General features: G+C 67.0%; 15 protein-coding genes across 15 annotated transcripts; 6 read left to right on the plus strand and 9 right to left on the minus strand.

Moving 5' to 3' along the window:
• Positions 1-313: 313 nt before the first annotated feature.
• Positions 314-929, plus strand: V1510DRAFT_404691 (nucleic acid-binding protein; the record flags this gene model as incomplete). Its single annotated transcript, XM_066932271.1, has 5 exons — positions 314-334; positions 411-419; positions 469-538; positions 576-881; positions 919-929. The coding sequence occupies 5 exons, from the start codon at positions 314-316 to the stop codon at positions 927-929; spliced, it is 417 nt and encodes a 138-aa protein (XP_066787179.1).
• An 833-nt stretch (positions 930-1,762) lies between these two features.
• V1510DRAFT_421956 (NAC domain-containing protein) lies at positions 1,763-2,635 on the plus strand. Its single transcript, XM_066934707.1, has 2 exons — positions 1,763-2,510; positions 2,549-2,635. The coding sequence occupies exons 1-2, from the start codon at positions 1,957-1,959 to the stop codon at positions 2,568-2,570; spliced, it is 576 nt and encodes a 191-aa protein (XP_066787180.1). The 5' UTR covers positions 1,763-1,956; the 3' UTR covers positions 2,571-2,635.
• V1510DRAFT_244455 (ubiquitin-conjugating enzyme/RWD-like protein) lies at positions 2,634-3,606 on the minus strand. Its single transcript, XM_066930553.1, has 4 exons — positions 3,428-3,606; positions 2,976-3,251; positions 2,801-2,941; positions 2,634-2,764 (listed from the first exon to the last, which is right to left on the minus strand). Exons 2-4 carry the CDS (start codon positions 3,247-3,249, stop codon positions 2,733-2,735), a joined length of 447 nt encoding a protein of 148 aa, XP_066787181.1. The 5' UTR covers positions 3,250-3,251; positions 3,428-3,606; the 3' UTR covers positions 2,634-2,732.
• A 61-nt stretch (positions 3,607-3,667) lies between these two features.
• Positions 3,668-6,007, plus strand: V1510DRAFT_244536 (SRP54-type protein). The gene is made up of 2 exons (XM_066930554.1): positions 3,668-4,020; positions 4,408-6,007. The coding sequence occupies exons 1-2, from the start codon at positions 3,823-3,825 to the stop codon at positions 5,980-5,982; spliced, it is 1,773 nt and encodes a 590-aa protein (XP_066787182.1). The 5' UTR covers positions 3,668-3,822; the 3' UTR covers positions 5,983-6,007.
• A 25-nt stretch (positions 6,008-6,032) lies between these two features.
• V1510DRAFT_404695 (uncharacterized protein) lies at positions 6,033-6,326 on the minus strand (the record flags this gene model as incomplete). Its single annotated transcript, XM_066932272.1, has 1 exon — positions 6,033-6,326. The coding sequence occupies one exon, from the start codon at positions 6,324-6,326 to the stop codon at positions 6,033-6,035; it is 294 nt and encodes a 97-aa protein (XP_066787183.1).
• Positions 6,327-6,655: 329 nt separating this feature from the next.
• On the minus strand, positions 6,656-8,531 carry V1510DRAFT_421969 (ATP-NAD kinase-like domain-containing protein). The gene has a single exon (XM_066934708.1). The coding sequence runs from the start codon at positions 8,224-8,226 to the stop codon at positions 6,712-6,714; it is 1,515 nt and encodes a 504-aa protein (XP_066787184.1). The 5' UTR covers positions 8,227-8,531; the 3' UTR covers positions 6,656-6,711.
• V1510DRAFT_439272 (Las1-like-domain-containing protein) lies at positions 8,422-9,791 on the plus strand (the record flags this gene model as incomplete). Its single annotated transcript, XM_066935600.1, has 2 exons — positions 8,422-9,721; positions 9,751-9,791. The coding sequence occupies 2 exons, from the start codon at positions 8,422-8,424 to the stop codon at positions 9,789-9,791; spliced, it is 1,341 nt and encodes a 446-aa protein (XP_066787185.1).
• Positions 9,792-9,952: 161 nt separating this feature from the next.
• On the minus strand, positions 9,953-10,577 carry V1510DRAFT_421972 (uncharacterized protein). Its single transcript, XM_066934709.1, has one exon. The coding sequence runs from the start codon at positions 10,408-10,410 to the stop codon at positions 9,979-9,981; it is 432 nt and encodes a 143-aa protein (XP_066787186.1). The 5' UTR covers positions 10,411-10,577; the 3' UTR covers positions 9,953-9,978.
• A 2,478-nt stretch (positions 10,578-13,055) lies between these two features.
• On the minus strand, positions 13,056-14,169 carry V1510DRAFT_421976 (nucleoporin complex subunit 54-domain-containing protein). The gene has a single exon (XM_066934710.1). The coding sequence runs from the start codon at positions 14,107-14,109 to the stop codon at positions 13,084-13,086; it is 1,026 nt and encodes a 341-aa protein (XP_066787187.1). The 5' UTR covers positions 14,110-14,169; the 3' UTR covers positions 13,056-13,083.
• Positions 14,170-14,738: 569 nt separating this feature from the next.
• V1510DRAFT_404702 (uncharacterized protein) lies at positions 14,739-15,192 on the plus strand (the record flags this gene model as incomplete). The annotated part of the gene is made up of 3 exons (XM_066932273.1): positions 14,739-14,852; positions 14,882-14,965; positions 14,998-15,192. The coding sequence occupies 3 exons, from the start codon at positions 14,739-14,741 to the stop codon at positions 15,190-15,192; spliced, it is 393 nt and encodes a 130-aa protein (XP_066787188.1).
• Positions 15,170-17,647, minus strand: V1510DRAFT_398513 (uncharacterized protein). Its single transcript, XM_066931924.1, has 3 exons — positions 17,263-17,647; positions 17,086-17,231; positions 15,170-17,054 (listed from the first exon to the last, which is right to left on the minus strand). The coding sequence occupies exons 1-3, from the start codon at positions 17,386-17,388 to the stop codon at positions 15,221-15,223; spliced, it is 2,106 nt and encodes a 701-aa protein (XP_066787189.1). The 5' UTR covers positions 17,389-17,647; the 3' UTR covers positions 15,170-15,220.
• Positions 17,648-18,157: 510 nt separating this feature from the next.
• Positions 18,158-21,681, minus strand: V1510DRAFT_398514 (SIT4 phosphatase-associated protein-domain-containing protein). The gene is made up of 2 exons (XM_066931925.1): positions 19,621-21,681; positions 18,158-19,563 (listed from the first exon to the last, which is right to left on the minus strand). The coding sequence occupies exons 1-2, from the start codon at positions 21,304-21,306 to the stop codon at positions 18,634-18,636; spliced, it is 2,616 nt and encodes an 871-aa protein (XP_066787190.1). The 5' UTR covers positions 21,307-21,681; the 3' UTR covers positions 18,158-18,633.
• A 1,422-nt stretch (positions 21,682-23,103) lies between these two features.
• On the minus strand, positions 23,104-24,693 carry V1510DRAFT_421985 (isoprenoid synthase domain-containing protein). The gene is made up of 5 exons (XM_066934711.1): positions 24,495-24,693; positions 24,270-24,411; positions 24,103-24,238; positions 23,425-24,071; positions 23,104-23,393 (listed from the first exon to the last, which is right to left on the minus strand). The coding sequence occupies exons 1-5, from the start codon at positions 24,551-24,553 to the stop codon at positions 23,220-23,222; spliced, it is 1,158 nt and encodes a 385-aa protein (XP_066787191.1). The 5' UTR covers positions 24,554-24,693; the 3' UTR covers positions 23,104-23,219.
• A 203-nt stretch (positions 24,694-24,896) lies between these two features.
• Positions 24,897-25,596, plus strand: V1510DRAFT_369306 (tyrosine phosphatase family-domain-containing protein; the record flags this gene model as incomplete). Its single annotated transcript, XM_066931389.1, has 2 exons — positions 24,897-25,156; positions 25,188-25,596. The coding sequence occupies 2 exons, from the start codon at positions 24,897-24,899 to the stop codon at positions 25,594-25,596; spliced, it is 669 nt and encodes a 222-aa protein (XP_066787192.1).
• Positions 25,485-26,905, minus strand: V1510DRAFT_398524 (uncharacterized protein). The gene is made up of 2 exons (XM_066931926.1): positions 26,806-26,905; positions 25,485-26,712 (listed from the first exon to the last, which is right to left on the minus strand). Exon 2 carries the CDS (start codon positions 26,683-26,685, stop codon positions 25,609-25,611), a length of 1,077 nt encoding a protein of 358 aa, XP_066787193.1. The 5' UTR covers positions 26,686-26,712; positions 26,806-26,905; the 3' UTR covers positions 25,485-25,608.
• Between the last annotated feature and the right edge of the window lie 39 nt (positions 26,906-26,944).

A 26,944-nucleotide genomic window follows, 5' to 3' on the forward strand; every position in this document is an offset into this window, starting at 1 on the left:
CGGCGCCGACAGCGTTGAGAATAGGGCGGGAGACGCATGGTCACGTGTCCAGGGGATGGCTGCGGCTGGTGGGGGCTGGAGGGGCTGTGCGGGCCTAGTGGCAGTATATCAGGCGTAGCTCAGTTGTGGCGGCGCGACTGTGGTGTAAACGTCACGCACTTTCCGCGATGAGTCACAACTACTCCACTTAAGTCCGTTTAGCGGCACAAGTGCGGTCCGCCTGGGCACCACAAAACCCGTTGTGTCGTCGCAGGCGTTCTTTTTTTTTTTTCTTAGTAGAATCTGATCGATCCTCAGAGAATACGTCAACAAAATGCCGAAGAATAAGGGAAAGGTACGTCCGAGCGCGGGCTGACGTGTCTACCAGACACGGACGCGTCGTCGGCAGTGAACCAGTGCTAACAAACTAGGGAGGAAAGGTATGCCGGACCGCTGCGCGCGCCGTCAGGAGACAGAGCTGACCGCCAGAACCGTCGTCGCGGAAAGAACGAGAACGACGATGAGAAGCGTGAGCTCACCTTCAAGGAGGATGGACAGGGTATGTGGGTCTGACCTGCGTGACGCTGACAGCGCAGAGTACGCCCAGGTCACCAAGATGCTGGGCAACGGACGTCTCGAGGCTCAGTGCTACGATGGAGAGAAGCGTCTCGCGCACATCCGCGGCAAGCTGCGGAAGAAGGTCTGGATCAACCAGGGCGACATCATCCTGCTGTCGCTCCGCGAGTTCCAGGACAACCAGGCAGACGTGATCCTCAAGTACAACGCGGACGAGGCGCGCTCGCTCAAGAACTACGGCGAGCTGCCCGAGTCGGCCAAGATTAACGAGACCGACACGTACGGCCACGAGGGCGACGAGGAGTGCAACTTCGAGTTCGACATCGGTAAGTGGGAGCGCTGCAGCCGTGCTGACCCGTCCAGACGAGATCTAGGCTTCCGTCCGCATATACCCCGTCATCTATTCATCGCCTTGGTCTAGTCCTCGGCTGCCGAGTACCGTGCAGCCGCCTCAACTGTATGCTTTATTTGTATTTTGCGGGTAGGGAAAATTAAATTGATTTACCGTTTGTTTGTCTCGATAGTGCGGCCACGGACGTATGCTGCTGACGCGCGAGCGTTACCGTGGCTGCCGCCTGCCGGTCTTGGTAATAGATAATGAAGCATTTCACGGGTATAGTGGCGGTGGCGGCCTACCTACTACCTGCCGGACGGGCTACCGGCGGCGGCGGAGTGGCTGCTGACGTGCATGCTGCTCTGGCGGTGGCTGGATCAGCTGTCTATGTGGTGCCTGCCTTGTCTGCGTGTGGCGCAAGAAGCGTAATTACACTGGTATCTGTGGCGCAGGTGGCTGAAGACCAACTCGCTTACGATCTATCTCCAGCGCAAGCTGTCGGCGACCGGCGGGCCGGCGGGCTACCGTATTGGACTACACGTCTGCGTGCTGCCAGCTCAGACCGGTGCTGCTCATGCGATAGCGCAGCGCGGCGCGTGACGCGTATGCTGCAAGCCCGCGCAGCTGTCGATCTGCAGCTCTGTGGGGTCGTCAAGCGCCGGCGGCGCCTGCCGGCAGCCGCGTGCGCCGCATTTACTGCGGCTGATAGCTGCTAGGCTTTGGCTATTGGCCGGGAACGCCCCGTGGCTTATGACGTTTGTACCGCGGAGGACGTGACTGCTAAACTGGTACCCACAACAGAGAGCCAACGTGTCACCCATATGGGGCTAGATGACAATATAGGCCACTAATGCGCCCGCACCTTGCGCTGCAAAAAAAACACACGAAAGCGTTTTGAGAACTCTCGTCCAGCAATTCCCCATTGATTGTACAGATATCAAGTCAATTGGTAAGTAATCCATCGGCCGACCCGCGCCCGACGCGCGCACACGGCCACCCGCCATCGTCCAGGAACTGTCGATGGCGCGGACACGCGCAGATCGACGCTGACACGGACGCAGTCCAAAATGTCTATCGAAGAAATCGAGGAGCACTCCCACACGCACGAGCACGGCCACGAGCACTCGCACGACCATGCCGAGGAGGAGGGCATCCCCGCCGGTGCCGACGTCCAGGTCTACTCCCGCAGCGAGCGTAAGGCCCGTCTGTCGCTCATCCAGAAGGGCATGAAGAAGGTCACTGGCATCAACCGGGTCACCATGCGGAGATCGCGCAACATCCTGTTTGTGATCGCCAACCCCGAGGTCTACAAGTCGTCGGACAACGTCTACATCGTTTTCGGTGAGGCCAAGATCGAGGACATGTCGGCTGCCCAGCAGGCTGCTCTTCAGCAGCTCGCTTCGGAGGAGGGTGCCGCCGCTGCGGCCGCGCCTGTCGAGACCCCCGCCGTTGCCGACAAGGGCAAGGGCAAGGAGATCGAGGCTCCGGTCGAGCTGGATGGCGAGGTCGACGCCACCGGTCTGGACGAGAAGGACATCGAGATCGTGATTTCCCAGGCTGACTGCTCGCGGGCCGCTGCCGTGGCTGCGCTGAGAAAGAACAACTCGGACGTCATCTCGAGGTAAGTCGAACGTGCACCGAAGCATGCTAACAGCGCAGCATCATGGACCTCAGCTCTTAAGCAAGTGTTGTCGAAAACCGGATGTATAGTCTCATGTTCAGCTGAATATACTACAAAAACATTAAGCCCGCAGTTGCCAAGCGTAGGCAAGAAACATGTAGATTCAAACAGACAACTGAAACGGCGCGGTCGCTGCGTGTGGCCAGCGCCGGCGCAGCCGCTTTACGCTGCAAACTTCTGTGTCCACTCGCGCGCTGGGGTCAGCCGGGCCACGCGTAAACGCCACTTACCAGTATTGATCGCCGAGGGCTCGTCCTCCTTCCACCGCTGGGCCACGTCGTTCGCCAGCGGATCGTCCGGGTTGGGCGCGCCCAGCAGGGCCTGGATGGACAGCAGAATCGTTCTAATCTGGAGCGCAGGCGACCAGTTGTCTGTTGTCAGCTCGCGGCCGCGGCTGCGACTTACCCTTGAGTACGTCCAGGCAGATGCGGCCCAGCTTGTCGATGTTGGGGTGGTAGATCTTCGTCAGGAACCGGATCTTGGGCGCGACCATGGGGTAGTCCTCCGGCAGGAACAGCTCCAGCCGGAACTTGCCCCCCTCGTAGGGCGACTGCGATGGGCCATCGACCGTCACGTCAAAGTAGCGCAGGTTGTCCTCGTGCGGCACGGCGGCAATACCGGGCACGGGGTCCGTCACCAGCCGCTCCGTCTCCTTGATGATTCGCTTGGGCAGAGCCATTTCTGTTACGGTCAGCCTGATCTCCTCGCCTGTCCCAGCGGCCCGACCGGCACAGCGCCGTCCACGGCAGCCGGTACGGTCGCTTGCACCAACAGCCAGACCCGCGGCCGTCCTGGCCGCGCCTCCCGCCGACCGGCACCGCCGGACCCCGCTGTTCCGCCCTCGCGCGTGCGCCTACCTGTCTGTGCTAGGCCGTCTCAACCCCGCTGCTGGATGTGCCAGCTCTATGCAACGTGCTTGTCGTTCGCTTACGCAGCCCTGAAGGATGCCTATAGAGCTTGCGCTGGTGTCCGCTCGGATAAGGCGTGGATAACTGTTGGGTTTCGCTTTAAGAGTGGTGGAGAACCCAAAGTGTCTGTGTGCTTGACCACCTGGGCAAAGAGGCGTGCCCACACATTTTTTGACTTTGCGACCATTGTTGTACGACGGCCAGCACGACACCAAACCAGCCGGGCTCGCTTTTGACCGGGCTGACGACTCCTGCGAACATCTCGGACATCGAGACTGCACGCTTAACTGCACACTAGATCCACCGGGCTTTACGAGAGGGCGAAGCAGCCTGCCAAACGCATAATGATTGACGGTTTCACGATCTTCACGACCGGCGGCGTGGTCTTGTGGCAGAAAACGGTCCAGCCGATTGCGACGGCCACAATGGACTCGCTCATCTCGGAAATCTTCATCGAGGACCGTGCCGGAGGCTCGTCGATGACCAAGAACCGATACACTGTGCACTGGACGACGTCGAACGACCTGGGCCTGATTTTCGTGGTAAGTAATGGCTGGTGGAAGGACCGCTGGCCGGGTCGGGTCGGCGCGCTGCGGGTCGAGTACGAGTGCATGTGGGCCCGGGTGCCACCTGGTGGCGGGTCACGCGCAGCTGATCGGTTGTCGGGCCGGCTGTGCGCGTGCGCGGGTTGATGCCAGCGTATGCACGCGCGCGCAAGCGTGCATGCGTGCCGACCCATGCAGCTAGACGCGGCCGGCCTTGTCACACAGCGCGAGGACCGACCCGCGAGCGCGGGTGTGGGTTGTGCGACGTGGCGCGGTGCGACCCGCGGCGGAGACGTGGCGCATGTCGCGCTGCGCCTCGCGCGCGTGGCGTCACCCGCTCTGTTCGATCCCGGCCAGTTGCAACGGACAAACGCTGACAGCCAGGCCGTGTACCAGTCGCTGCTGCAGATCACATTCATCGACGAGCTGCTGTCGAGTGTCAAGAAGCTCTTCAGCACTATCTACCTCGAGGAGCTCACCAAAAAGGAGCCTGAGAGTCTGCCCGTGTGCAAGTTCGACGACTACTTCAACGTCCGCTACGCTGAGCTCGAGCAGAAGAGCAGCAAGAAGTCGAGCGCGCCGGTGTCGCCTGTGGCCGGCGAGATTGACGCTGAAACCGAGACCGAGGCCGAGGCCGAGGGCGGCTCGGCCGACGAAGCTGCGGCCGAGACTTCGGATCTTCTGGCCGACTCGGCGCCGGCAGCTGCCGCCGCGGGCCTCAAGAAGAAGAAGGCCAAGGCCAAGAAGGAGAAGCTCGCACCGGTCAAGAAAGGCAAGCAGATGCGGCGGTGGGGCGTCGACGGCTCTGTCGAGGACTACGCCGGCGAGGAGGGCTCGCTGGACTACTCGGGCGGCGGCGACGCCAGCGAGAGCATGGCGACGAGCGCACAGCTAGACGACGACGCCGCCGTGGCCGGCTGGGGCTCGAAGACCAAGAGCGGCGATTTCATCCTGAAGGAGCTCTCGAGCGAGATCAACGATATCCTGGCGACGGCAGACGACGGCAAGGCCAAGGAGGCTGGCGCGGCCGCCACTGGCTTTTCGTTTCTCAAGGGCATCATCGGTAACAAGACGCTGTCGGACGGTGACCTGGACAAGGCGCTGGTGGGCATGAAGGAGCACCTGATGAAGAAAAACGTGGCGCCAGAGGTGGCTGCGTACCTCTGCGACACGGTCAAAGAGTCGCTGTTGGGCACCAAGACCAGCTCGTGGACTTCGGTGGAAAAGACGGTGCGCGGCGCCATGGAGGACGCGCTGCGGAAGATCTTGACGCCGTCGACGTCGGTCGACCTGCTGCACGAGATCCAGAAAGTGCGCAACAAGCGGCCGTACGTGATTTCGGTCGTGGGCGTGAACGGTGTGGGCAAGTCGACGAACCTGTCCAAGATCGCGTTCTGGCTGCTGCAGAACGACATGAAGATCTTGGTCGCCGCGTGCGACACATTCCGGTCGGGCGCGGTGGAGCAGCTGCGCGTGCACGCACGCAACTTGACGCAGCTCACGCAGCGCGAGGGTGGCCAGATCGAGCTCTTTGAGAAGGGCTACGGAAAGGACGCGGCAGTGATCGCCCAGGATGCGATCACGTATGCGACCAGCAAGAAGTACGACGTTGTGCTGATCGACACGGCCGGCCGCCGCCACAACGACAAGCGGCTGATGTCGTCGCTCGAGAAGTTTGCTAAGCTGGCGCAGCCGGACAAGATCATCATGGTCGGCGAGGCGCTGGTCGGCACGGACTCGGTGCAGCAGGCGCGCAACTTCAACGCGGCGTTTGGCCAGGCGCGTCAGCTGGACTTTTTCCTGATCAGCAAGTGCGATACGGTGGGCGACATGATTGGAAGCATGGTCAATATGACGTACAGCACAGGCATCCCGGTGCTGTTTGTAGGCACGGGCCAGATGTACACGGACCTGCGCACGCTCAGCGTGAGCTGGGCGGTGGGCATGCTCATGGCATAGATGTATTATATTTAATGTTAATAACTAATGACAGACTACTGCTAAAGAGACTATTGCGGGTGCACGCGCTCGAACGAGTCCTTGGGGATCGAATGCGAGATCGCAGGCTGGAACCGCGGACCGTCCTTGGTCATGTACTCGTACTTGTACATGTGCGAGCTGTCGTTGTCGGGGTGCCAGGGCACGTTGCTCTTGTGGACCTGGCGGTCGTCCTGGCCGGCGGTGCCGTTGCTGTTGCCGAGCCAGTAGCCCAGGCCGCCGGCGGCGACGAAGAGCGAGCCGAACATGATGACCATCTCGGGGTCGCGCTTGAGTTGGCGGGAGGCGTGAGATATGAGCGTCATGGTGAGTTGTGGGATTGTTGTTGAAATTCGGTGCCAGATCGCGGCGCTTTATATGTTGCCGCGCCGTTGAGGGCGTCCGGGGTCGCCGTCCGGGGTCAGGCGCCCGCCAGCTCGGGACCTGCCACCATCAGCCTCCGACGGCAACGATCACAGGCGCGCGCGTGCGCATCGGATAAATTGTGGTGGGGGCGCTCGGGGGTGTCCGAGCTTGGTCCCATCAGGCACGTTGACGTCACGAGCTGTCAATATGCAGGTCACTGCAGGTTACCCGCAACGTCCCAAACGGGCAACGAGCTGACCAGCCCCCAGGCGCGGACCGGCCCGCTGGCTCGTGTAGTCTACTATGCATTCATTACCTAATACACGCCCTGCGCCGCGCCCAGCGCTACATCGGCTTCTCAAATCGCTTCTGGCGCGTGCGCTGGTTCCAGCCCAACGTCGTCGACAGCGACTCGTACCAGTCGCTGCCAATCCGGCGGTTCTGGACCATGGCGAACGGGTACCGGCTGGCGCGCACGCGCACGTAGTCGCCCGCGCAGAGCTCGATGCGGTCGCGGCCGTCGAAACTGCACCAGGCCGACGAGCGCGCGTCGCGCGGCACGCCGATGCGCAGCACCGTGCTGTCCGGGATCACCAGCGGCCGGAACGACAGCGTGTGCGCGCAGATCGGCGAGATGAGCATGCCCTGGATGTCGGGGTGCACCAGGGACCCGCCCGCCGAGAGCGAGTACGCGGTCGAGCCGGTCGGGGTCGCGACCACGACGCCGTCGGCCTCGACCGACGTCAGGTGCTCCTCGTCCGCAAAGATCTCGGTCGCGCACATGGTCGCGTTCGGCCCGCGGTCGATGACCAGGTCGTTCAGGATGTTGTACGAGGCCAGGTCCTCGGCGGTCTCGCCGTCGCCCTCGTCGCGCTCGAGGTCGGGCAGGTGCAGCGTGCTCGGCCGCGACAGGTCGTTGGTGTCGCGGCGCGCCTTGATGCGCACGACGGTGCACTCGAAGCGCATCCGCAGCGAGATCACGACGCCGTGGGTCATCAGCTGGCGCACGACGGCCTCGTGCGCCGCAAAGTCGAACTTGGTCAGGAACCCGAGCGAGCCCATGTTGAAGCTCAGCACGGGCGGCACGATCTGCTGGAACAGCCACGACGTGTAGAGCACGGTGCCGTCGCCGCCGAGCGTGATCAGCAGGTCCACGCGCGGCCCGGCCGTCGCGAGCGTGTCCTTGTTCCAGTACTGGACGTGGTCGCCCGGCGGCGCGCGGCCGGCAAACGTGGCCATGGTCTTGAGCACGTCCTCGACGTAGACCGTCGTGCGCTCGCCCGCCAGCCAGTCGGCCAGCGCGCGCGTCTGCGCCACCGTCTCGCTGTCCCAGATCTTGGACACGATCATGACCTGCCGCGCCGCCAGCTTGATCCTGATGTTGCCCAGGTACTTGCTCAGGTCGCGCACGCTGAACGTGATGTCCGCCAGCTGCCGCTTCGTCAGCCGGCCCGTGTTGCGCCGCGGGCGCTGCGGGCCGGACCCGTCGCTGACCAGCGACAGCGCCTCGTCGTCGTCGCCGTCGGCGATCGCGCTGCCCATCTGCAGCGCGGCCAGGCGCTGCTGCGTCGCGCTCACGGCTATGTCCGCGGCCGCGGCCACGTCGCTGCCGCTGTCGCTGTCGCTGCCGTCCGCGCCGCTGCCGACGCCGTCGAGCCACGTCAGGTCCTGCGACCGCCGCCGGCCCTCGCGCTGCGTCTCGAGCAGGCTGTGCAGCAAGATCGATCCGCACTCGCTGCCCTCGCGGACGCTGGACGACCGCCGCCGGCTGCGGCTGCGGTCCGCGCCGCGCGCGCTGGCCGCGGCGGCCGCGGCCACCCGCGCCGCGCCGCCGTACTCGCGTGCTTGGTCGTGCGCCATGATGGTTGTCGTGCCGTGCGGGCCGAAAAGTCCTGCTGGCGGTGCTGGCGATCGGCTGTCGTCGGCAGTTTTCACGTCGACAACAGCGAACAGTTCCGGACGCAGCGCCGGCAACGCAGAGCCGGCCACGCACGCATCGACGGCAGCACAGACGACGGCAGCACCAGACGAGGCAGCACAGACGCCGGCCCAACGATGCGGCCCTCGCCATTCCCCTTCACGGCCGACCTGGTCGCTCTGGGCGAGCTGCTCTACGGCGACGACGCCGCCGCCGCCCGCGGCATCGCCCGCACGCGCGCGTACGCCACCCGCGGCGCCCTGCCGCTGGCCGTCGAGGCCACGTGCGGCCTGCGCGCGGTCCAGCGCGCGGACGCGGCCGGCATGGACGCGACCGCGGTCCGGCTGGCGTACGCGGGCGCGCTGATCCGCTTCGTCAACGGCCTGCTCGACCGCCAGCAGACCGAGAAGTACGCGCGCTCGCTGCAGACGCTGGCCGCGGCCCTGCGCCTGCCGGCGTACTTTGTCGAGCTGCGGCACCGGGCGACCCACGAGGACACGCCGCCGCTGGCTGTGCTGCGGACGACCGCGGCCGACGCCCTGGCCTGGCTGCGCGCCGAGTACTGGGCGCAGCTGGCCGCGGCGGACGCCGGGCCGGCCGCGCCAGCCGAGCCGGTGGCCGCGCCGCCGGCCAAACGCCAGCGGACGGCGAGCGCGAGTGCGGCTGTGGCTGCACCGCCCACGATCGACGCGGTTGTGGCCGTGCTGTGTGCGGCTGCGTACGACGGCCCGGCCGAGCCCATTGCGGTCGATGACGGCGCGATCCTGGTCGACGGCGAGCGCGACGCCGAGGCCGACGTGCTGGCCCTCGTGCGCACGCGGTTCCGCCGGCTGTCGCGGCCGGCATACGACGGCGTCAAGCGGCTGCTGGCAGCGCCGGCGGCCGTGGAGCCGGTGGCGGCCGGCTTTGTGACTGTGGCGGTGTCGTACGCGACGCCGGACGAGTCACTGCGTGACCTGAGCGCGGTCCTGCAGCAGCTGTCCACCGCGACGGCGCCGGGTGCGGCAGTCGCGGACGCGGTCGCGGCTCAGCTGGTCGGCCGGCTGGCGGCGATTGCGCCGGCCGGCCGGCCGCTGCCGCTGCACGGGCTGCCGGCGCCGGCACTGCTGGCGGCCGTGTGGCTGCTGCATATGCTGTCGCTGCCGCAGGGCGTGTCTACCAAAGGCAACCCGCGGCAGGGCGGCTTCCGGCTGGACGCGGGCGCGGTCGTGCGGGCGATCGCGCTGGCGTTTGAGCCGCGGTCGCCGGCGGCGGCTACGTTGGAACGCGTGCTGGAGCGCGCGCTGGAGCTGTGCACGGCCACAGACGACGACACGCGGCGCATGGGCCGACTGTTCAAGACGCTCAACTCGTCGACGGCGCCGGCGCCGCGGCGGTTTGCGTCGTCGCGGCTGTTTGCGGGCGTGGACCTGGGCGACACAGCCACCGAGGCGGACCGCGCTTGGTACGGCGCCACGGCGGCGCAGTGGCGGGCGGCTGCGGCCGACGCGGCTGGGCGGGCGGCTGACCGGGCGGCTGACGCGCGCACGGCCGCGGCCGCCGAAAGCGGCGCGCCGACGGCGGTCCCTGCACCGCCGCCTGCGCCGTCCGCGCCGCCCCCAACCGCGCCCGGCCCTGCGCCCGCCGGCTGGGCGCGGCCCGTCGCCTGGACGCCGCGCCCCATCGGGGTGCTGTAGTGTACATATTGAGCAACTTTACATGCGTTTGCGGTGGCGGCCGCCGATGATCGGGCGACTCCAGTCGCCGATCAGCTTGTCGGCCATCCGCTTGATGGCCAGCTGCGGCTTGCGGGACTTTTGGTAGTAGAGCATGACCTTGCCGATGCCGCTCTCGCGCAGGTGCGTCGTCTTGATCGGCAGACGGTCCAGCGCGTAGATCAGCTCGCGCTGGATCGAGTACGCCGGCAGGGACGCGTCCGGCAGCGGCTCGAGCCACAGGCGGACCGACTCGAGCATGTTGTTGTCGAGGATCGAGTCAAAGAGCGTCTGCTTGCGCAGCACGTCGCGCACCTCGGCCAGCATCTGCAGCTTGGCCGTGGCCGGCACGCCCTGCCGGATGGCCTCGGCGTCGTGGATGGCGGCCTGGCGCATGCGCTCGCGCAGGTCCACGATGCGGTCGTCCTGCATCTGCTCGAGGTCGTCCTCGTCCAGCTTCTTGCGCTTCTTGGTCGGCTTGAGCGCGGCGTCGATGCGCGCCTCCAGCTCGCGGATGCGCGCGCTCTCGGGGTCGTCCTCCTCGGGCTCGTCTTCGGGCTCGTCGTCGGGCGCCGCCCGCGGCTCGTCGTCGCCGTCCGCGGCGCCGATGCCCCGCCGCCGCCGCTCCTGCTTCTTGCGCCCGCCCTTGCGCCGCTCCCCGCCGTCCTCGCGCTTGTGCCGCTGGAGCTTGTAGACCTCCTCGGTGATCGGCAGCCCGACGGCGTCGACGTTGAGGTCCTTGAACTGGTCCTCGTCGAGCTCCGAGAGCTCGTCGTCGTCGTCGACGTCCGGCCGCGGCACCGTCTCGTCCATGTCCGCCATCTGATCTCTTGCTCGCGGGCTCCTGGCTCGCCTCGGGTCCTCGCGCCGTCGGCTGGCTGCGTCGTTGGCTGCGGTGCTGCGGCGGTGTGCTGCTGCGGTCCTGCTGGCGTAGTGCGGTCGCGATGTGATTTGGGATTCTGCGAAAATTCTTCTCCTCACAACCACACGACCACCATGTTTGACGGATCCCAGGGCCCCTCCGAGAAGGAGATTCAAGCGCACACCGAGCTTACGAACGCGACCATCCAGCAGAGCGTGCTGGTCTGCGCCGTGCTCTGGACCGGTAAGTTGCGGCACCGCGCCCGCTGACGCCAGCTCCGTATGCCATCCACTTTGTGAAGAACCTCTTCTAAGCGCTGGCTGCTGCCGCGCATTGAGCCGGCGCCCGGCCTGATGTACATAGAAAACTAAGGTTGATCTCTCCGACTGGTTTGATGCGATGGCTCGTGCTGAGCTGGCTGAGCCGGTGGCGACGGTCTGGTGGCCGCAGCTGCGACCCCGGGCCGCCAGTAGGCCAGTACGTTTGGTGCTGCCATGCGATTCTAGACGCGTTGCACTGCGGCACTGCGAACTGTAGGTGCGAATGAACCTCCAGTGGCGAAGCCTTCGAATGGGCCTGCTATGGCAATGCTATATCCGACCTGCGCGGAGAGCAGCTGCCCTCGACAGAGTTGGAGACAGCTGTCTGACAGCAATTGATGAGCCTCCCGCGGCGATCCTGTCGAGGATCGCCCTGTAGGAAGGTCGTCGGCATGGCATCTGCGGATAGGCAATTGCGGTGCCGCTACGAGATGAGCCGGCGCGTAGTGCTACCATACGGGTCATTGACTCAACCGCTAGACTGCCAGGGCCAGCGTCGGATGCCTGGCCAGGGAGCTGATCAGAGCCCCCCACGGCCACATGACGCAATGCGGCGCCGTGTCTGCTATGCCCACGTTGCACAGACGCCGCACTGCGTACCGTCGCGGTGGTTTTGTGATCCGCGACGGTCCAGGCTCGCGCGTGCTCTGTCGGCATTTCCGCCAGTGGTCAGCGGCTACACCCTACGGTACGGATGCAGGTGCGGATACATGCTGCGGATACATGCTGCGGATACATGCTGCGGCTATATGCTGCGGCTATATGCTGCGGCTATATGCTGCGGCCGTATGCTGCGGCTACACACTGCGGCTATACACTGCGGCTACACACTGCGGCTACATGATGCGGCTACATGGTGTAGTCATGTGGTACTACCTGTGCGGCAACTCATAGAGACGGCTACGCACCGGGCTCGACCCGGCAGGTCCGGACCCAATGCCGCCCGGACTGAGTCCGGACCGAGAGCGTTCCTGACCCAGATCAAACGCCGAGTCACGGATCGTAACGTGCCATGGCTGCAAGCCTGCTCGTGCGACCTCGACCCGGTAACAGCGCTTTCAATTGCCGCCTGGTCACGTACTGCCGACTCACAAACCACTACACACTGCTCCTAAAGCCAGACCCGTGTTCGGGCCGCGACCCGCGACCAGCATGTGACCCGGCCCACGCGTGTATGTGCCCAGCCTGTTTCGGCGCATTGGCGCATTGGGACCTGGTGGGAGTTTGGAGCACAAACCTCGGTCGCGCAAAATTTTGACTTCACCATGCTACGATTCACAGGCCGGACATCCTTGCGGTGGACGCAGGCACCCGCGCTCGGCCGTGCGCCAGCAGTCGCGCGTGCCCTGAGCAGTCGCACTGACAGCCACACCAACGTCGCGGCTGACTGCAGCTCAGTGAAGGCGATTCGGGCCGCCCAAGCCAGCGGTGAAGACACTGTGCGGCTCTACGTGCGGATGTATCCCGCTCCAAACGGCATGGACGAATCGCTCCGGCTCCAGCGGTTCTTTGCGCAGTTTGGCAACGTGATTGAGTACTACCAGTTCCGCAGCACCGTGCTGGACGGAGCGGCACAGCCGCGGGCGGTCGTGTCGTACGCCAGCGCCAGCGTCGATTACGACCGGCTGACGTCTGCCGCCGTGCAGTTCCACCAGGACGACCCCGGGCGCAGCGGGCTCGAGCAGCAGCGCAGCAGTATGGACGAGTACCGCGGGCGCGTGGTCGAGGTCGAGTGTGGCCTGAACCCGCGAGAGCACGTCCTCCGGATAGAGCCCGCGTCGGCGTCGCTGGCCGAGCACGGCGTGCGGCAGACGGCCGCGGCCGCGCGGCTGGGCGGCGAGCCTGCCGAGGCCGTCGCCGCCGCCGCGCGCAAGGCTGCCGGCGGGTTCGCGGGATTTGGACGGGTAGACAGCTAATGTATTTCTAACGACGCCGGCGGTCGAGCAGGTGCTGCACAAGCACGTCGACCTCGGCCGTGTCCTTCTCAAGCAGCTCAGCCAGGTAGACCAGGCCGGTCTGCTGGTCGCGCAGAATGCGGCCGATCTTCTCGAGCTGGTCGTCGTCGCGCTCCCAGTCGACGGCGAGGGGGGCCTCGCGGCGGGCGCCCTCGTCGCGCGAGCGCTTGACGCGCTCGCGGACGAGGCCCATGCGCGCCCAGATCTCGTTTGCCCGTCCGAACACGGCCGGGTCGGTCAGCCGCAGGTTGAGGCCGTCGAAGCGGCTCTTGAGGTACTCCTCCTCGGGCCGCATGGCGCTGCCCCTGTTCTTGACGAGCTGGATCTTGACGGCGAGCTTGAGCGTGCGGTGGGCAAGCATCGCGTACCGCGTCTTCATCTCGGCCAGCCGCACGGTGGTCTCGAGGTCGTGATGCGTGCCGAGCGTGCCGAGCTTGCTGTTGATCTCGTGCATGCGCACCCGGTACGCCATCACCTGCTGCTCCTGCGAGTTGACCCGCTTCTGCAGGTCGGTGAACCCGCGGGCGAGGACGGGAATCGAGCTGGCGTCCGGCCGCGACGCGATCGCCGCGTCCCACCGTGTCTGGTCGTGGTCGGCCGGCTTGGCGTAGAGCGCGGCCTGCTCGGGCGGGACCTTGTTGTAGAAGTAGTGCTGGAACGCGTACGTGTTGCTGCTAGGGTCCCACGAGTTCTTGATCTTCTGCAGCTGCTCCATGATCGAGGGCGCGCCGGTGTACGCGACGTCGCCGGCGGGCCGCGCCGGTGTGGCGGCGGGCGCGGGCGTGGGCGCGGCCGCGAAAGGTGTGGATGCCGCGGCGCCAAACGGCGTGGGCGCGGCCGGTGTCGAGGGCCCAAAGGCGGGCGCGCCAAAGGCGGGCTTGCCGAACGGCGTGGCCGCGGGAGCACCAAACGGCGCGGCCGCTGTCCCGGCCTGGAAGCCCTGCGATCCGGTCGCGGCGGGCGTGGACCCGAACGAGAAGGCGGGCGCGCTCATGATGGTCGTCGGTCGAGGGCGGCGCGCAGCAATTTTTTAACATCATGTCCGGGTAACCTCTCCAGGGCGCGGCGGTGCGCGGCGAGCACATCGGCCGCGCGCGCTGCGGCTCGACTGCCTGATCCAGAGTCCGGGCACGTTTGCGGCCAGGGCCGTGTGCGGCGCCGGCGCGGCCGCCGTGGCCGGCGTGCCGCTGTCGCGTTACACTACCAAACACACGCATGGTGTTTGATCCAGCCGCGGCGAGAACAGGCAGACTGTACGCACCCGCGCTTTGGGCGATCCGCCGGATGCCCAATTCGGAGAGGTAGCCGGCACCCTACCTACGGTCTTCCTGGTCGGTACCTCTGATCCGTGCCGTGGATCCGCCTTGGCTCGTACCCGGACCTGTACTGTGTACCTCCATCTGTTCTGGTACCTCCGATCTGTACTCTACTGTCTTCTGTACCGCGCGTCGTACCACCCCACTCGAGTCCAACGCTCTGGTTCGCCAATAGCAGCGCGCCAGCAATTGCACCAGACGCGGCGCCCGAGCCGCACCGGCACCGGCGCCGCCCACGCCGTAGCGCAGCGTCGCCCCTCACACGTGACCGCGAAAATATGTTCCGCTCCCACCGTCCGTGACCCTAATGGCTCCCAAAGGCAAGGCCAAGGCCGGCGACAAGGCCGGCAAGGCCAACGACAAGGCCGGCAAGGCCGACAAGGCCGACGACAAGAAGCTCAAGGCAGCCAACGTGATCAAGGTGGGTCGCCGTCGATCGAGCTGACCCAGACCCGGCACATCCTCTGCGAAAAGCACTCCAAGGCCATGGAGGCCCTCGAGAAACTGGCCGGCGGCGCCAAGTTTGACGCGGTCGTAGGTGTTTGCCCGGCCATCTCTGACCCCAGGCCCGCGAGTACTCGGAAGACAAGGCGCGCGTCGGCGGCGATCTGGGCTGGAAGCCCCGCGGCAGTCTCACGCGAGTCTACGAAGACGCCGCGTACGCGCTCGCACCCAGCACGTGTGACCGGCCCGTCTACACCAATCCGCCGATCAAGTCGTCGTTCGGGTACCACATCATCATGGTCGAAGGCCGGCGGTAGCGGCAGTGTCTTGTGTACTAGTTTACAATCATGCGATCGCGCACTGGCTGACGCCGTTGCGGCGCGGCCGGCGGGCAACGATCCGGCCAAAGCTCATGGCGTTCTCGTCCGCGCCGGTGTCGGTAACGATCTGGGCCAGGAGCTGGTCGTGCCGGCGGCGGTGGAAGCGCCGCTCGCGCATGAACCACAGCGGGCTGTCGGGCGCAAAACCACCGGTCATGGCGCCGACGGCGCCGGCAACGGCCGACAGCGACGAGACCGGGCGGCGCGGCGCGGCCGCGGCCGCGTCCGCGTGCTGGTCGGCCTCACTGTTGAGCGTGTCGTCCGTCGACGCGGCCCGCTGCTCGCTGACCGTGTCGTGGTAGCGGCTGCGGAAGCCGGCGTCGCCCGACATCCACTCGGCCCACTCGTGCTCGAGGCGGCGGGCGTCGGCGTACTCGCCGCGCGAGACGCGGCCAAAGTGCGTGTCCACGATCTTCTGCCAGCCGTAGTAGCACTTGAGCCGGATCAGGCCCATGGGCAGCTCGACAAAGCGCGGCGCGTCGTCGTCGTCGGACTGGCTGGACGCGGTCGAGGCCGTGCGCGCGAACGAGTACGACGTGGCGACCGACGCCGGCGAGCTCGACGCGATCGAGTCCGCCGGCGAGAGCGGGCACGGCGACGCCTTGTCGGCGTCGCCGGCCCGCGCGAGCCCGTTGACGAGCTGCTCGAGCGTGCCGCCGGTCTTGGTCGCCATCGGCGCCGTGATGGCGATCGGCTTGCACGTCGCCGTCGAGACGCCGTCGACGCTGAACACGCGGGTCTCCGAGTTGCGCCGCATGACCTCGTACACGCTCTCCCAGGTGATGCTCGGGCAGTCGTAGACCGACACGCGCAGCAGCACGTCGTTGAGCTCCTGCACGCCGACGCGCGCAAGCAGGTGGCGCTGCGCCGGCGTCTCGAGGTGGTCAAACAGCTTGTTCATGCGGCGGCGGGTCACGCGGATCGCGGCCACGACCACCGTGTCGTTCACGGACGTGTTGTCGAGCTCGAGGTTCTGCAGGCGGATGCACCGCCGCAGGACCCGGCACACGCCCTGGCTCGAGATGCGGTCGCACGACGACAGCTGCAGGTGCTTGAGCTTGCGCGCGAACGGCGCCCGCCACAGCGACACCAGCGTGTCGTCCGTGATGTCCTTGCAGCCCTCGCAGTCGAGGTAGTAGAGCTCGTTGAGCGTCGGCAGCAGCCGCGAGAAGCCCTCGTCCTTGAAGCCGAGCACGCCGGCGACCTCGAGCACCTGCAGGTTCGGCACGGCGTGCGCCAGATCGGCCAGCGTCCGGTTCGTCAGCCGCTTGCACCGCGACAGGTTGAGGTGCGTCAGGCTCCGCAGCGGCTCGACCGTCGGCCGCTGGGTCTGGCCGTGGACCGGGATCGGCTCGGTCGAGCCGCTGACCAGCACGCGCACGCTGTCGTCCGTCAGCACCTTGCACTCGGCCATGTCGAGCCGCGCGAGGTCCGGCAGGCCCCGCAGCGCCTTCATCAGCGCGCGGTCGTCGATCCCGCGGCAGCCCGAGATCTTGACGTGCTGCAGCCGGCCGCACGTCCGCACTATGTCGAAGATGCCGCTGCTGTCAATGTACTGGCAGAACGACGTGTCCAGGTACGTCAGGTTCTGGCAGAACGACCCGATCGCAAAGCACGTCGTGTTGGTCGCCGTCGCCACGCCCGCGATGTCGATGTGCTCGAGCTGCGGGTTGCTCTTGACCATCTGCGTGAGCGAGTTGTGGTCGAAGAACCGGCAGCCCTCGAGCGACAGGAAGCGCAGGTTGCGCACGCTCCGGCCGATCGCCATCGCGTCGTCGACGTGGATGTGCGTGCAGCCCCTGCTGTCAGCTGCGCCCGCCTGCTGCCTACCTCAGGATCAGCTCCTTGACGAAGTTGCCGCCGACGCCGACCAGCCGCGCCAGCTGCTCGCTCGAGATCCGGCTGTAGAACTCGTCCGTGTTGATGGACTGCCAGAGCTTGCCGTCGTAGCAGACGTCGTGCCACGCCCGCGAGAGCTGCTGTCAGCGCGGCCGAGCGGCCACTTACCGCCGAGCACCGGGCGAGCTCGCGCACGCTCAGGTACTCGAGCACCCCGAGCTGGACGTCGCGCGGCAGGTACACCGCCGGGTCGAGCCGCCGCGGCCGCCGCCCTGCGATGTGTGCGCGCTCCATGGTTTGTGCTGTGCCGTCGCTTGCGTGCCGGCGAGACGTCCTGATATATCTGCAGCTGAGTCTGTGTACGTGCGCTACACCAGCAGGTACGCTCGCAGCAGCATCATAAGCGTCCTCGGCGCTGGTTCTGCCAATACAGTCGTGCTCGTGTGGGGTGCGATCTGGTGTCGCGACCTTGTTTGCTTGTCTCTGGGGGCGGCCTGGTCCTGTCGATCTGGCAATGTTGGGATTGAGCGGCTCCTTTTGAAAAAGGCAAATGACGTGGATATCGAAAACAGAAAGGCCGCGCACCGTGCCGACGGCACCGTCGCGCCATGGCTGCGGGTAACAAACAGCTCACATGGCGGGCGCACTAGCAGACGCTCGGGCGATGCTCAGGTGACGCAGCGACCTGCGGGCGGTGCGTAGCAATAGCCGACGGCGGTCCAACAGCGCGGCGGCGGGCCGGCCGGCCGGCCGGCCGCACAACGGCCGGAAGCCAGCGGCTGGGCCGCCTATTCGCCGGCAGCGCGGCCCGCGCCGGGGCGAGGCGGGCCGGCTGCACCGGCTATCGCGCTGGCGGAGAGCGCGGACAAGGAACGCAGGCAGTTCGCAGCGCCTGACTACGCTGTGCTCTAGCGAGCCTTATTTGGGCACGGCCCGCGGTCCCGGCGCCCCTGGCATGACCGAGACAGGTCTAGGACAACGGACGGCGGGCGGCGCACGTAGCGGCTGCGAGCCGTGGTGTGACCAGCACCACCGCGTACGTCGATGATGCGCGGAGTATGTCCCAAGACTAGCCCAAACAGGTAACCCACGCAGGCGTGCCACCGATACGGTAATTCGCGCCAACCTAGCTTGGCGACTCACACTTTGGGTTTGGGAACAACGGGCGCGGGGTCGCGCCGCACGATCGCGGTTCGGCCAGGGTTCGCCGGCGGCACGATCCAAGGGCGCGGTAGCTCGCGGGCGGGGTCCGCCGCTAGGCGGTCTGCCAGTCAGCCGCCCAGGCGACTAGCCCCGTCCCGGCGTCGGCCCGTGCCCCCGCTGGCGCGACAGGCATCTCCAGGCCGTGCCACCGCGCCAGACACGTCACGCGGCCACCGCATCCAAGACAGTATTTACATTCTGCATATACCACACACACGTCCCAGCTCCCCGGTGACATGACATACGATTATCGATATTTATACAAAAATCAAACGACGTGACATTAGAAATTAAACGTGAAGTCCAGTCCGGCAGCCGCAGGCACGCTCGCGCCAGCTAGTTGCCAACGCGTTCCCGCACCACGTCCTCGTCGTCCTCCTCGTCATCCTCGTCAGACGACCCGAACCGGTCGGGTATGTCTTTAGTCATCTGCTGCGACATGTAGCGCGACCAGTGGTCCGATGCATGGCCGTGGCCCATCATGGCGCTGGCCGCGGCCTCGTCGTCTCGGTCGATGCCGAGATTGTCCTCGTGGCCGTACTCGGCCGCGACCTCGGCGCTCTCGTCGTCGTCGTCGTCCTCGTCCACGTCTATGTCGTCGCCCTGGCCAATCTCGTCCATCGTGATCATCATGTGGCTCTCGGGGATCTCCGAGTTTGGCCGCTGGCCGCCCAGGATCGAGTTGTCCTGCATGCGGATCTGCACCAGTGTCTCGTCCACGTAGTGGTTCCACGCCGCGCTCTTCACCGTCTTCTCGGCCACGCCGGGGTGCATCGACTCGGGCGGGAACCGGTTCAGGAACTTGACAATCTCCTCCGAGATCAGCGTGAGGTGGCCCATGTAGCCCAGACGCATGCGCGTCCGCGCCTCGTGCTCCTCGTTGGCCTCGGTGCCGGCCACGATCTTCTCGGTGATATTGTCCGTCCGGAAGAGCTCGATCGCGAGGAACCGGTTGTAGCCCTTGCTCATCAGCCCGTTGTAGATCTGCTGGATGATGTCGAACACGACGTTGTGCAGGAAGTTGTTCCAGGGGAACCGGAAGAAGAGGTCCAAAATTGTCGACACGACGTTGTTGCGGATCAGCTGCGACTTGAGGTAGTCGCCGATCACCAGCCGGCTGTCGTCGACGCTCGGCAGATCCTCGACCGTAAGCACCTCCGTGTCGATGACACCGGCGGCCGCGTCGAGCGTGGTCTCGTCGCCGGTCTCGGTCGCGACGGCCGAGTCGTCGGCGGCCTCAGGGACGGGCGCGTCCGCGTCCGCAGCCTCGGCCTCGGCCTCGGCCGCAGCCTTGGCCGCGTCCTCGGCCGCAGCGGCCGCCACCGCGTCCACCGGCGCCGTCGGCTCAACGGCCTTGGTGTCCTCGATCTCCTCGGCCTCGGCGTCCTTCGAGTGCTCGGCCAGAGGCGACTTGGGCTCCGGGCTCGACACCGGCGTCGACCGCTCGGACTTCTTCTTGCCCAGTCCCCACCAGCCGCGGTTCTGCTCGTTCATGTCGTGGTCGTTCAGCATCTGGGGCTCCTCGTCCATGCTGAAGTCGTGCACCGACCGGCCCAGCTCGTCGACCGAGTACTTGTCGTCGTTCTCGAGTGAGTTGCGCCCGGACAGCGACTGGTAGTGCTTGATCAGACGGCGGCGCTCGGCGTCGCGCTCGGCCGCGACGCCCTCGGCCAGCGGATCGTTGAGCAGGGCCATGTTGCTGCAGTGCAGCAGCTCGGCGACGAGCTCGCAGATCTTGAACCGCTCAAAGCCGAGCGGCTCGATGACGCCAAACGACGTGCCCATGCGCTCGGTGTGCGTCTTGGTCAGCAGCGCCTGGAACCGCGGGATGTTCTGCGACAGGATCTTCAGCAGGTGGCCGAGATATATCGGGTCGCGCGGCGTCGGCGGGTGTGTTTGCAGCGTGGTGCACATCATCGGCTCGGCGTCGTAGTCGGAATTGTTCTTGCGAATGATCTCGATGATGACGCCGACGGCGGTCGACAGCGCGCTGCCGCCAGACTCGATCATCTGGTTGACCATCTTGGTCATGATGCGGGGGCTGACGAGCTCGCGCGTGAGCTCGTTCGGACCAAGCGAGGTGAAGTCGTTGCTGGCGTTGGCCGAGATGGTGATGAGCGCCTTGAGGAAGTCGCCGGCGGCGGTCTGCGTGATGGACGCGTGCTTCTTGTCGAGGAACGAGACCAGGGCGTCGATCAGGCCGTCCGCCGAGAGCATCTCGATGACGCCCGTCGGGCTGTCGGGCTTGTCCGTGCACAGGATCTTGAGCAGCAGGTCCATGATCGACGGCGTGTCGATGTGGCGCATGAACCGCTGGACAACGTTCCGCTGGGTCTTGATGAAGTCGACCATCTCGTCGGTCTTGCGGTCGAGGAACTGCTCGTTCGCGCGCGTAAAGTAGCCGGCAAAGACCGGGTCCAGCGGCGCGGGCTTGTCGAGGAACATCCAGAACTCGTCCAGCAGCGCCGTCTCCTTGATGACGGTCTCGTAGATCGACCAGATCTCGGACGAGAACACGTCCGCGGACGTGCGCGCGTACCGCCACGCCTTCTCGTCGTCGTAGAACGACGACGAGTTGGCCTCCGGCGACGCGGGCACGCGGGTCAGGCCCAGGTCCTCGTCCTGCCGGTCGAGGTCGTCGTACTCGGCGTCGTCGGCAAACTCGGGGTCCTCGCTCTCGGTCTCCGCCGCGGGCTCGCTCTCGGCCTCGGCCTTGAGCTTGCGCTTCTTCTGCTTGCCGTCCGCGGCGTCGTCCGCGTCCGTGTCGGTCGCGGGCGTCGCCGGCGCCGGCGGCGGCGTCCAATGGCTGATGTACCGCAGCAGCTGCTGCAGTATCCGCGGCTCGCGGAGGAACTCAATTAGCTTGCCGTTGTGCTCGCGCAGCTCCTGCATGAGGTCTTCCTCCTCCAGCAGCTCGGCCAGCGTGCAGTCGGGCTTGTCCAGCAGCTTGTTGACGCCGGAGATGGTGTTGAGCGAGGCAAAGTTGGTGCCGACTCGCCAGAACGCCATGGTCTCGTCGGGGCCGGGTCGCCGGCTGCGGTCTTAGGCGGGGATGGGAGGGCGGCGGCCGGATGGACGGTCGTCGGGCCGGGCGCGGATGGCGCTCTGCTGTCGTGGGCTCGTGGCCGGCAGGCTGCTCAAATTTTTTGCCGGCGGGCTCTGGCGAGACACCCTAGATAAGCCTCGTGTCCGTGAGAAGGCTCTGCGGGTCCGGCTTGGATACAGCGCTGGACGGGACGGCCGACGGATGCGTGACGGAAGGCGAGCGGAAGCGCAGCAAAGTAGGGCGGCGGAATCCAACGGAAGTCGGTTCTTGGTATGGAGAAACCAAACAAACGAGTTCCACAACCTAATAGGATAAATTTTTATTATTGTTTGGCGTTGTGTTTGCCCACCGCCAGACACCAGGGCCGCCGTAACGCGGCGGCGGCGCTGCGGCGGCCACAGCCGGCGCCTGGACGCCGGCTGGGCCGCCCAGGGCCGCCGTAACGCGGCGGCGGCGCTGCGGCGGCCACAGCCGGCGCCTGGACGCCGGCTGGGCCGCCGGCCGCTGCTGCGGCCGGCCGCGGCCGCGCAAGCGACGCGGCCGCTCGGTTGGACGGTCGCTACGGTAGCGCTGCCGCGCGGACGCGGGCGCGGCCTGCCGCCGTGGGCCGGCACTGCGTACGCCCGCGGGCGGTCTGCGACGGGGGGCCCGCGGGGGGCCGTGGGCGGCGGGCGGGCTGGTGGCCGGCCGCCTGCCGGCCCGCCGACGCGGGCAAGGGCTCCACCAGGCAGGTCGGCGGGGCCGACAACGCCAGGCTGCACCGCAGAGGCACAGCAGCAAGGCCCGGACTTGCGACGCGGCCGCTGCCATGGCAACTAGCGCCCCTGCGGCCCTGGCAGCGCCCTTGCGACCATGCGTAGGCCCAGGCGCCGAGCTAGCCAACAGCGCGCTGGCGGTGTGGACACCGGTGTGGCTGTAGAACGCTGTGGCACACGCCGGCGGCGGCGGACGACCCGACAAGGCACGCGGCAACGGCGGGCGGCCGGGCGCAGAGTCGCGTGCGGCATGACGCCGGCCAGCATGGCGCCGGCAGCGTGCCGCAGACGCGGGCTGCGCTTGTGCGACCGCGGCCGTGAGCGATTATGCAGAAAGGGGTAACAACGGCCGGCGAAAGTCCGGGCGTGCGGCTGCAGCGGCGCGGCGGACGGCGCCCACCGGCGCCCACCGGCCGCCACCGCGACGGTCGGGCGGTGCGGTGGTGCGCGGGCGGCCAGTGGCGCGGGCGGGCGGCCGCGTAGCGATGACGGCACGCGTGCGCGGCGCAGGCAGTGGGCAAGGGCGGCGCGGCGGCGCGGGCGATCCCTGACGGCGGCGTGCGTCGGCGTGCAGACGGACGCGGAGCTGGGCAGCTGCAGACTACGGGCGGCGTACGGTCCAAGAGGGCGGCGCCGAGTCGGGTGACGCCGATCGCGGCTAACGTCAGCCGCGGAGTCTCAGTCACGGCATGAATATGACCCGCATTAGCGCGGACCCGGCGCGAACGGCCGCGGGCGGCGGCAGCGCGGGCGGCGCGGCCGCGCTGCCACGCGGGCGGCGCGGCGACGCGGCCCGGGGGCGGCGCGGGCGGCAGCGGGCGCGCCGGCGCGGGCGCGCGGGCACGCGCAGGCGCCGACCGCAGTAGTGTGCGCTAGCGGGCTGCCAGGCGTGCGGCGGGTCCGCGGCGGACCCGGTCCGGCGCGGGTCCGGCGACCGGGTCCGCGGCGGCGGTGGCGCCGTGGCCGTGCAGGCACCGTCTGGGCGCACGTGCGGAGACGAGCGCGGCTATCGGCAGTCAGCTGTCAGTGTCAGATCTGACGTGCGATGCACCCACAGCTACGCGCAGCGATTGTATTAAGACATTGGGCGCTCCAAGATTACTATTACACAGCGCAGCCGCCTAGGGCGCGGTCTCGGTCGGGAAGATGGTCTCGATGAACTGGTCGACCTTGCCGCAGGCGATGCTGATACGCATGTAGCTCGGGTCGCGCGGCGAGTTGCGCAGGTGGATCTTGTGGCAGAACTCCTGGAAGACCAGGTACGTCTGGCGGATGGAGCCCACGCGCATCATGAGCTGGGGTTAGCCGCGCCGCGGCGCTACTTACGTCACAGGCCATGCCCTTGCGGATCTTGACGTGGCCCGTCAGCACGGTCGGGTTCTGGAACACGAGCTCGAGCGTGGCGATGGCCATGACCTGCGGGATCGCGCAGAAGTTGAACATGGTCTGCTCCTTGACGGCCGCGAGGTAGAACAGGCAGTCGGGGATGTGCTCGAGCGCGTTGGCCACGAGCTCGGACAGGCAGTTCAGGCCCGCCTGCTGGTGCTCGGGCTGGGTGAAGTCGGCCAGGTCGTCCGCGTACTTGGACCAGACCTCCTTCGGCCAGAAGCGGCGCTTGTCCAGCAGGTCCTCGTGGTAGTCGCGGATGATGTTGGTCTTCTGCAGGAACAGGCCCATCGAGTTGTGCAGGTGCGGGTTCAGCAGCAGCCGGCTGTCGGCGGACTTGCCGGCCACCGCCAGCCGCGTCAGGCCCTCGCCCACGATGCCCGCGACCCAGTGGCAGTACAGGTCGTACTCGGCGATCGTGTTGACGCCCTTGTTCTGGAAGTCCTCGTCCGCGCAGTAGTCGGCCATGCCGTTGCCCATACGCTTGGTGATGTCCGTGATGATGTCCACGTAGATCGGCTTGAGCTGCGCAAACTGCACCTGGATCTTGTCGAACTCCTCGAGCACCACCCGGTCCTTCTCGTTGCCTGCCGTCAGCGCGCCCGCGCCCGCACCTACTGTCCGAGAACGTCCAGCCCTCCTTGGCCAGCACCGAGTCGAAGCTGCGCAGCAGCGGCAGCTTGACCGCGTTCGGGATCGTCATGTCGTCCTCGACCGTGTCCAGCGCCCGCAGGACGAGGTAGAAGAGCATCACCTGCGGTCAGCGCGCCCGCGCGCCTGCTTACCGCCTCCCGGAGCTCGGGCTCCAGCTCCTCGATGACGGCCGCGAACGACCGCGACGTCAGCCGCAGCAGCTCGTAGCACCGCAGCAGGTTCTCCGACTCCTTGGACGGGTCCCGCGGATAGAGCGGCTGGTGCCACATCCACCTGCCGGTCAGCACTCTGCGACGCGGCCGCCCGCGCCCGCGGCCTGTTCGCCGCCGGCCGCCGGCCATCGCGCCCGCACTCACCACTGCAGCACTGCACGGAGCTCCGTGGGGTGAAGAGCCAGCTGCACGAACTTGGACATCTTGCAAAGACTTGGACTGTTATCGGGGAGATTTGCTCGGTTTGCCGGCAGACCTGGGCGACCGTCCGATTTTTTCTGGGCGGCAATGCAGAGCGCCTGCGGCGTAAACGCGGGAGTTTCTGCTGTAACCGCCGAAATTCTGCACAATTGAGACTGCAGCCGTCGCGCACTTCCGCAGTTATGCACACTTTTGCTCCACCCAAGGGATCCGCCCGCCGCACCGTCAGAATCCGGCCAAATCGACGTCCGCGGCATTTCCGGCGCACACAGGCGCCAGGACCCTTGGGACCGGTACGTGGACGCGGCCCCCGGCCCGCGACGCGTGCCAGCTGACGGCAGATCGATGAGTGGCGACAACGACGGGCCGCGCGCGCGCGCGCCGGCAGCCAGCACGTCGTCCTCGCCCGGCGCGTATCGCGAGCACGGCGGCGGGCGCGTGGGCGACGTGGCGGGCCCACGCGCGCCGCCGTTCTTCCGGCCGGACACCAAGCTGCTGGTGCCGCCGCTCAACTGCTCGATGGTGGCGTCGGGCGTCTGGCGCAGCGGGCACCCGCTGCCGCTGAACTTCGCGTTCCTGGACAAGCTGGCGCTCAGGACGATCATGTACGTGGGCGCGCGGGCGCGCTGACGGCAGCTACGTGGGCGACAAGAACATGCAGGCGGCGTACCTGGGGTGGGCGCAGGAGCGCGGGATCCGCGTGCACCACATCCGCATGGAGTCGTGCAAGCTGCCGTTCGTCGAGAACGACCCCGGCGCGGTGACGGCCGCGCTCGAGGTGCTCGCGGACGGGCGCAACCTGCCGGTGCTGGTGCACTCGGACAAGGGCAAGCACCGCGTTGGCGTCCTCGTCGGGGCCATGCGCAAGATCCTCCAGAACTGGAGCCTCGCCAGCGTGTTCGACGAGTACAGCCAGTTCGCGGCCGGCAAGGAGGACGGCGACATCGAGTTCATCGAGATCTTCCAGGCGCGGATCGTGTACGACCCCGCGCACGCGCCGCGGTGGCTGCGGGCGGGCGCCGGGTGCGTCGCGCGGCCGGAGTAATGCTATGGTACACTAGACGATGTCGGCGCGGCAGGCCATGCAGCGCAGCGGCAGCGTGCACTCGGTGTCGGCGCGGTCGCGGTAGACGGCGCGGTGCGAGTCGTCGGTGACGACGATGTCGATCGGCCCGTAGACCTGCTCGGCGAGCTCGTCGTTGCCGTCGCGCGCGCGGCCCTTCTTGCCGGCGCGGCGCTTGGCGCCGAGGTTCTTGTAGAACGCGATGTTGACGCCGGCGGCGTCGAGCTGGCCGCGGTACGCGCGGATGAGCTCCTTGATCAGGCAGATCTCGTGCAGCCAGATCTTGCACGACGCGCACCGGATCATGGTCGTGTCGGGGTTGTAGAACCGCTGGCACGTGCAGTGCTTGCGCACCGGCTTGAGCTCGCCGCTGTACGAGTCATACCGCTGCCGCCAGAAGAGGTCCTTGATGTTGTCGTCCTCGTCCGTCTCGAGCCAGTGCGTGACCGTTGCGCGCCCCGACACCGACATGGCGTCGATCACGTCCACGTGGTTGGACGCCACGAGCTCCTTCTTGCCGTGGTAGTACTGCCGGCCGTCCGGCAGCTCGTTGGGCCAGTACATCCAGTTGATCTTGACGTAGACGTGGCTGGCGTCCTGCGCGCGGATCTCGAGGATCCGCCCGACCCAGTACTCGTGCGGGTCCGTGAGCACGCCCTCCTGGACGACGTTGGAGTGGTTCACAAAGACGTGGTCGTCCACCGAGAACTTCTCGTCGCCGATGACAAAGTGCCGGAACCGCTCGAGGCCGTCCCAGAGCGCGCGCGGCTGGATCGAGTAGCTGAACGCGGCGTCGATGTCGTCGTCGTCCCGCGCCTTGCGGCCCTTGGCCCGGGCCGTGGGGACCACCTTGAACGGCACCTCCGTGTTGACGGGCGCGGGCTCTGCGGCGGGCGCGGGACGGGCGCGCTTCTTGGGCCGGCCGGGCTTGCGTCCGGGCTTGCGCTTGGTCCGGGGACCGGGTCCGGACCCGGACTCGGACCCGGACTCGCCAGAGTACGACGACGCATCCGACGCGGCGGCGGGCGGCGTGCCGTCGCCGCCCTCTGTCTCTGCGGCCGACGGCGGCATGGTTCTCGTCGGGCCGGTCTGGTGTGCCTGCGTTGTCAGCGTGGACGCGCCGTGACGCGGTCGCTGCGGCCGCCGCGACGCCTGCGCGACGCCTGCGCGACGCCTGCACGTGCTGCCTACCTGCGGGGGTTGCGGGCTGGGCCGATCTGAGGTGCAAGTGGCCGCTTGCGCCAGAACACGGCTGCACCGTACGATGCGGGGCGTAGGCGGATGGGTGGATGGCACCGCGGCAGCCGGCGGTGTGCGGCGGTGCGGCGGT

This window comes from Dipodascopsis tothii, assembly GCF_038497935.1.
Source record: "Dipodascopsis tothii strain CBS 759.85 unplaced genomic scaffold V1510scaffold_33, whole genome shotgun sequence".
Taxonomy (NCBI): domain Eukaryota; kingdom Fungi; phylum Ascomycota; class Lipomycetes; order Lipomycetales; family Lipomycetaceae; genus Neoaidaea; species Neoaidaea tothii.

Bases quoted from the DNA above. Each gene is read 5' to 3' on its own strand.
- V1510DRAFT_421956 (XM_066934707.1), top strand. From the start codon at position 1,957: ATGTCTATCGAAGAAATCGAGGAGCACTCCCACACGCACGAGCACGGC. The intron at 2,511-2,548 runs GTAAGTCGAACG...CTAACAGCGCAG, and splicing joins AACTCGGACGTCATCTCGAG to CATCATGGACCTCAGCTCTT.
- V1510DRAFT_244455 (XM_066930553.1), bottom strand. From the start codon at position 3,249: ATGGCTCTGCCCAAGCGAATCATCAAGGAGACGGAGCGGCTGGTGACG. The intron at 2,942-2,975 runs GTAAGTCGCAGC...AGCTGACAACAG, and splicing joins CTGCCTGGACGTACTCAAGG to ACAACTGGTCGCCTGCGCTC. The intron at 2,765-2,800 runs GTAAGTGGCGTT...GGCTGACCCCAG, and splicing joins GCCCTCGGCGATCAATACTG to CGCGCGAGTGGACACAGAAG.
- V1510DRAFT_244536 (XM_066930554.1), top strand. From the start codon at position 3,823: ATGATTGACGGTTTCACGATCTTCACGACCGGCGGCGTGGTCTTGTGG. The intron at 4,021-4,407 runs GTAAGTAATGGC...GCTGACAGCCAG, and splicing joins ACCTGGGCCTGATTTTCGTG to GCCGTGTACCAGTCGCTGCT.
- V1510DRAFT_421969 (XM_066934708.1), bottom strand. From the start codon at position 8,226: ATGGCGCACGACCAAGCACGCGAGTACGGCGGCGCGGCGCGGGTGGCC.
- V1510DRAFT_421972 (XM_066934709.1), bottom strand. From the start codon at position 10,410: ATGCAGGACGACCGCATCGTGGACCTGCGCGAGCGCATGCGCCAGGCC.
- V1510DRAFT_421976 (XM_066934710.1), bottom strand. From the start codon at position 14,109: ATGAGCGCGCCCGCCTTCTCGTTCGGGTCCACGCCCGCCGCGACCGGA.
- V1510DRAFT_398513 (XM_066931924.1), bottom strand. From the start codon at position 17,388: ATGGAGCGCGCACACATCGCAGGGCGGCGGCCGCGGCGGCTCGACCCG. The intron at 17,232-17,262 runs GTAAGTGGCCGC...CGCTGACAGCAG, and splicing joins AGCTCGCCCGGTGCTCGGCG to CTCTCGCGGGCGTGGCACGA. The intron at 17,055-17,085 runs GTAGGCAGCAGG...AGCTGACAGCAG, and splicing joins GTCAAGGAGCTGATCCTGAG to GGGCTGCACGCACATCCACG.
- V1510DRAFT_398514 (XM_066931925.1), bottom strand. From the start codon at position 21,306: ATGGCGTTCTGGCGAGTCGGCACCAACTTTGCCTCGCTCAACACCATC. The intron at 19,564-19,620 runs GTGGCGGCCGCT...GCCGAGGCCGAG, and splicing joins CGACGGCGCCGGTGGACGCG to GCTGCGGACGCGGACGCGCC.
- V1510DRAFT_421985 (XM_066934711.1), bottom strand. From the start codon at position 24,553: ATGTCCAAGTTCGTGCAGCTGGCTCTTCACCCCACGGAGCTCCGTGCA. The intron at 24,239-24,269 runs GTAAGCAGGCGC...CGCTGACCGCAG, and splicing joins AGCCCGAGCTCCGGGAGGCG to GTGATGCTCTTCTACCTCGT. The intron at 23,394-23,424 runs GTAAGTAGCGCC...GGCTAACCCCAG, and splicing joins GCAAGGGCATGGCCTGTGAC to CTCATGATGCGCGTGGGCTC.
- V1510DRAFT_398524 (XM_066931926.1), bottom strand. From the start codon at position 26,685: ATGCCGCCGTCGGCCGCAGAGACAGAGGGCGGCGACGGCACGCCGCCC.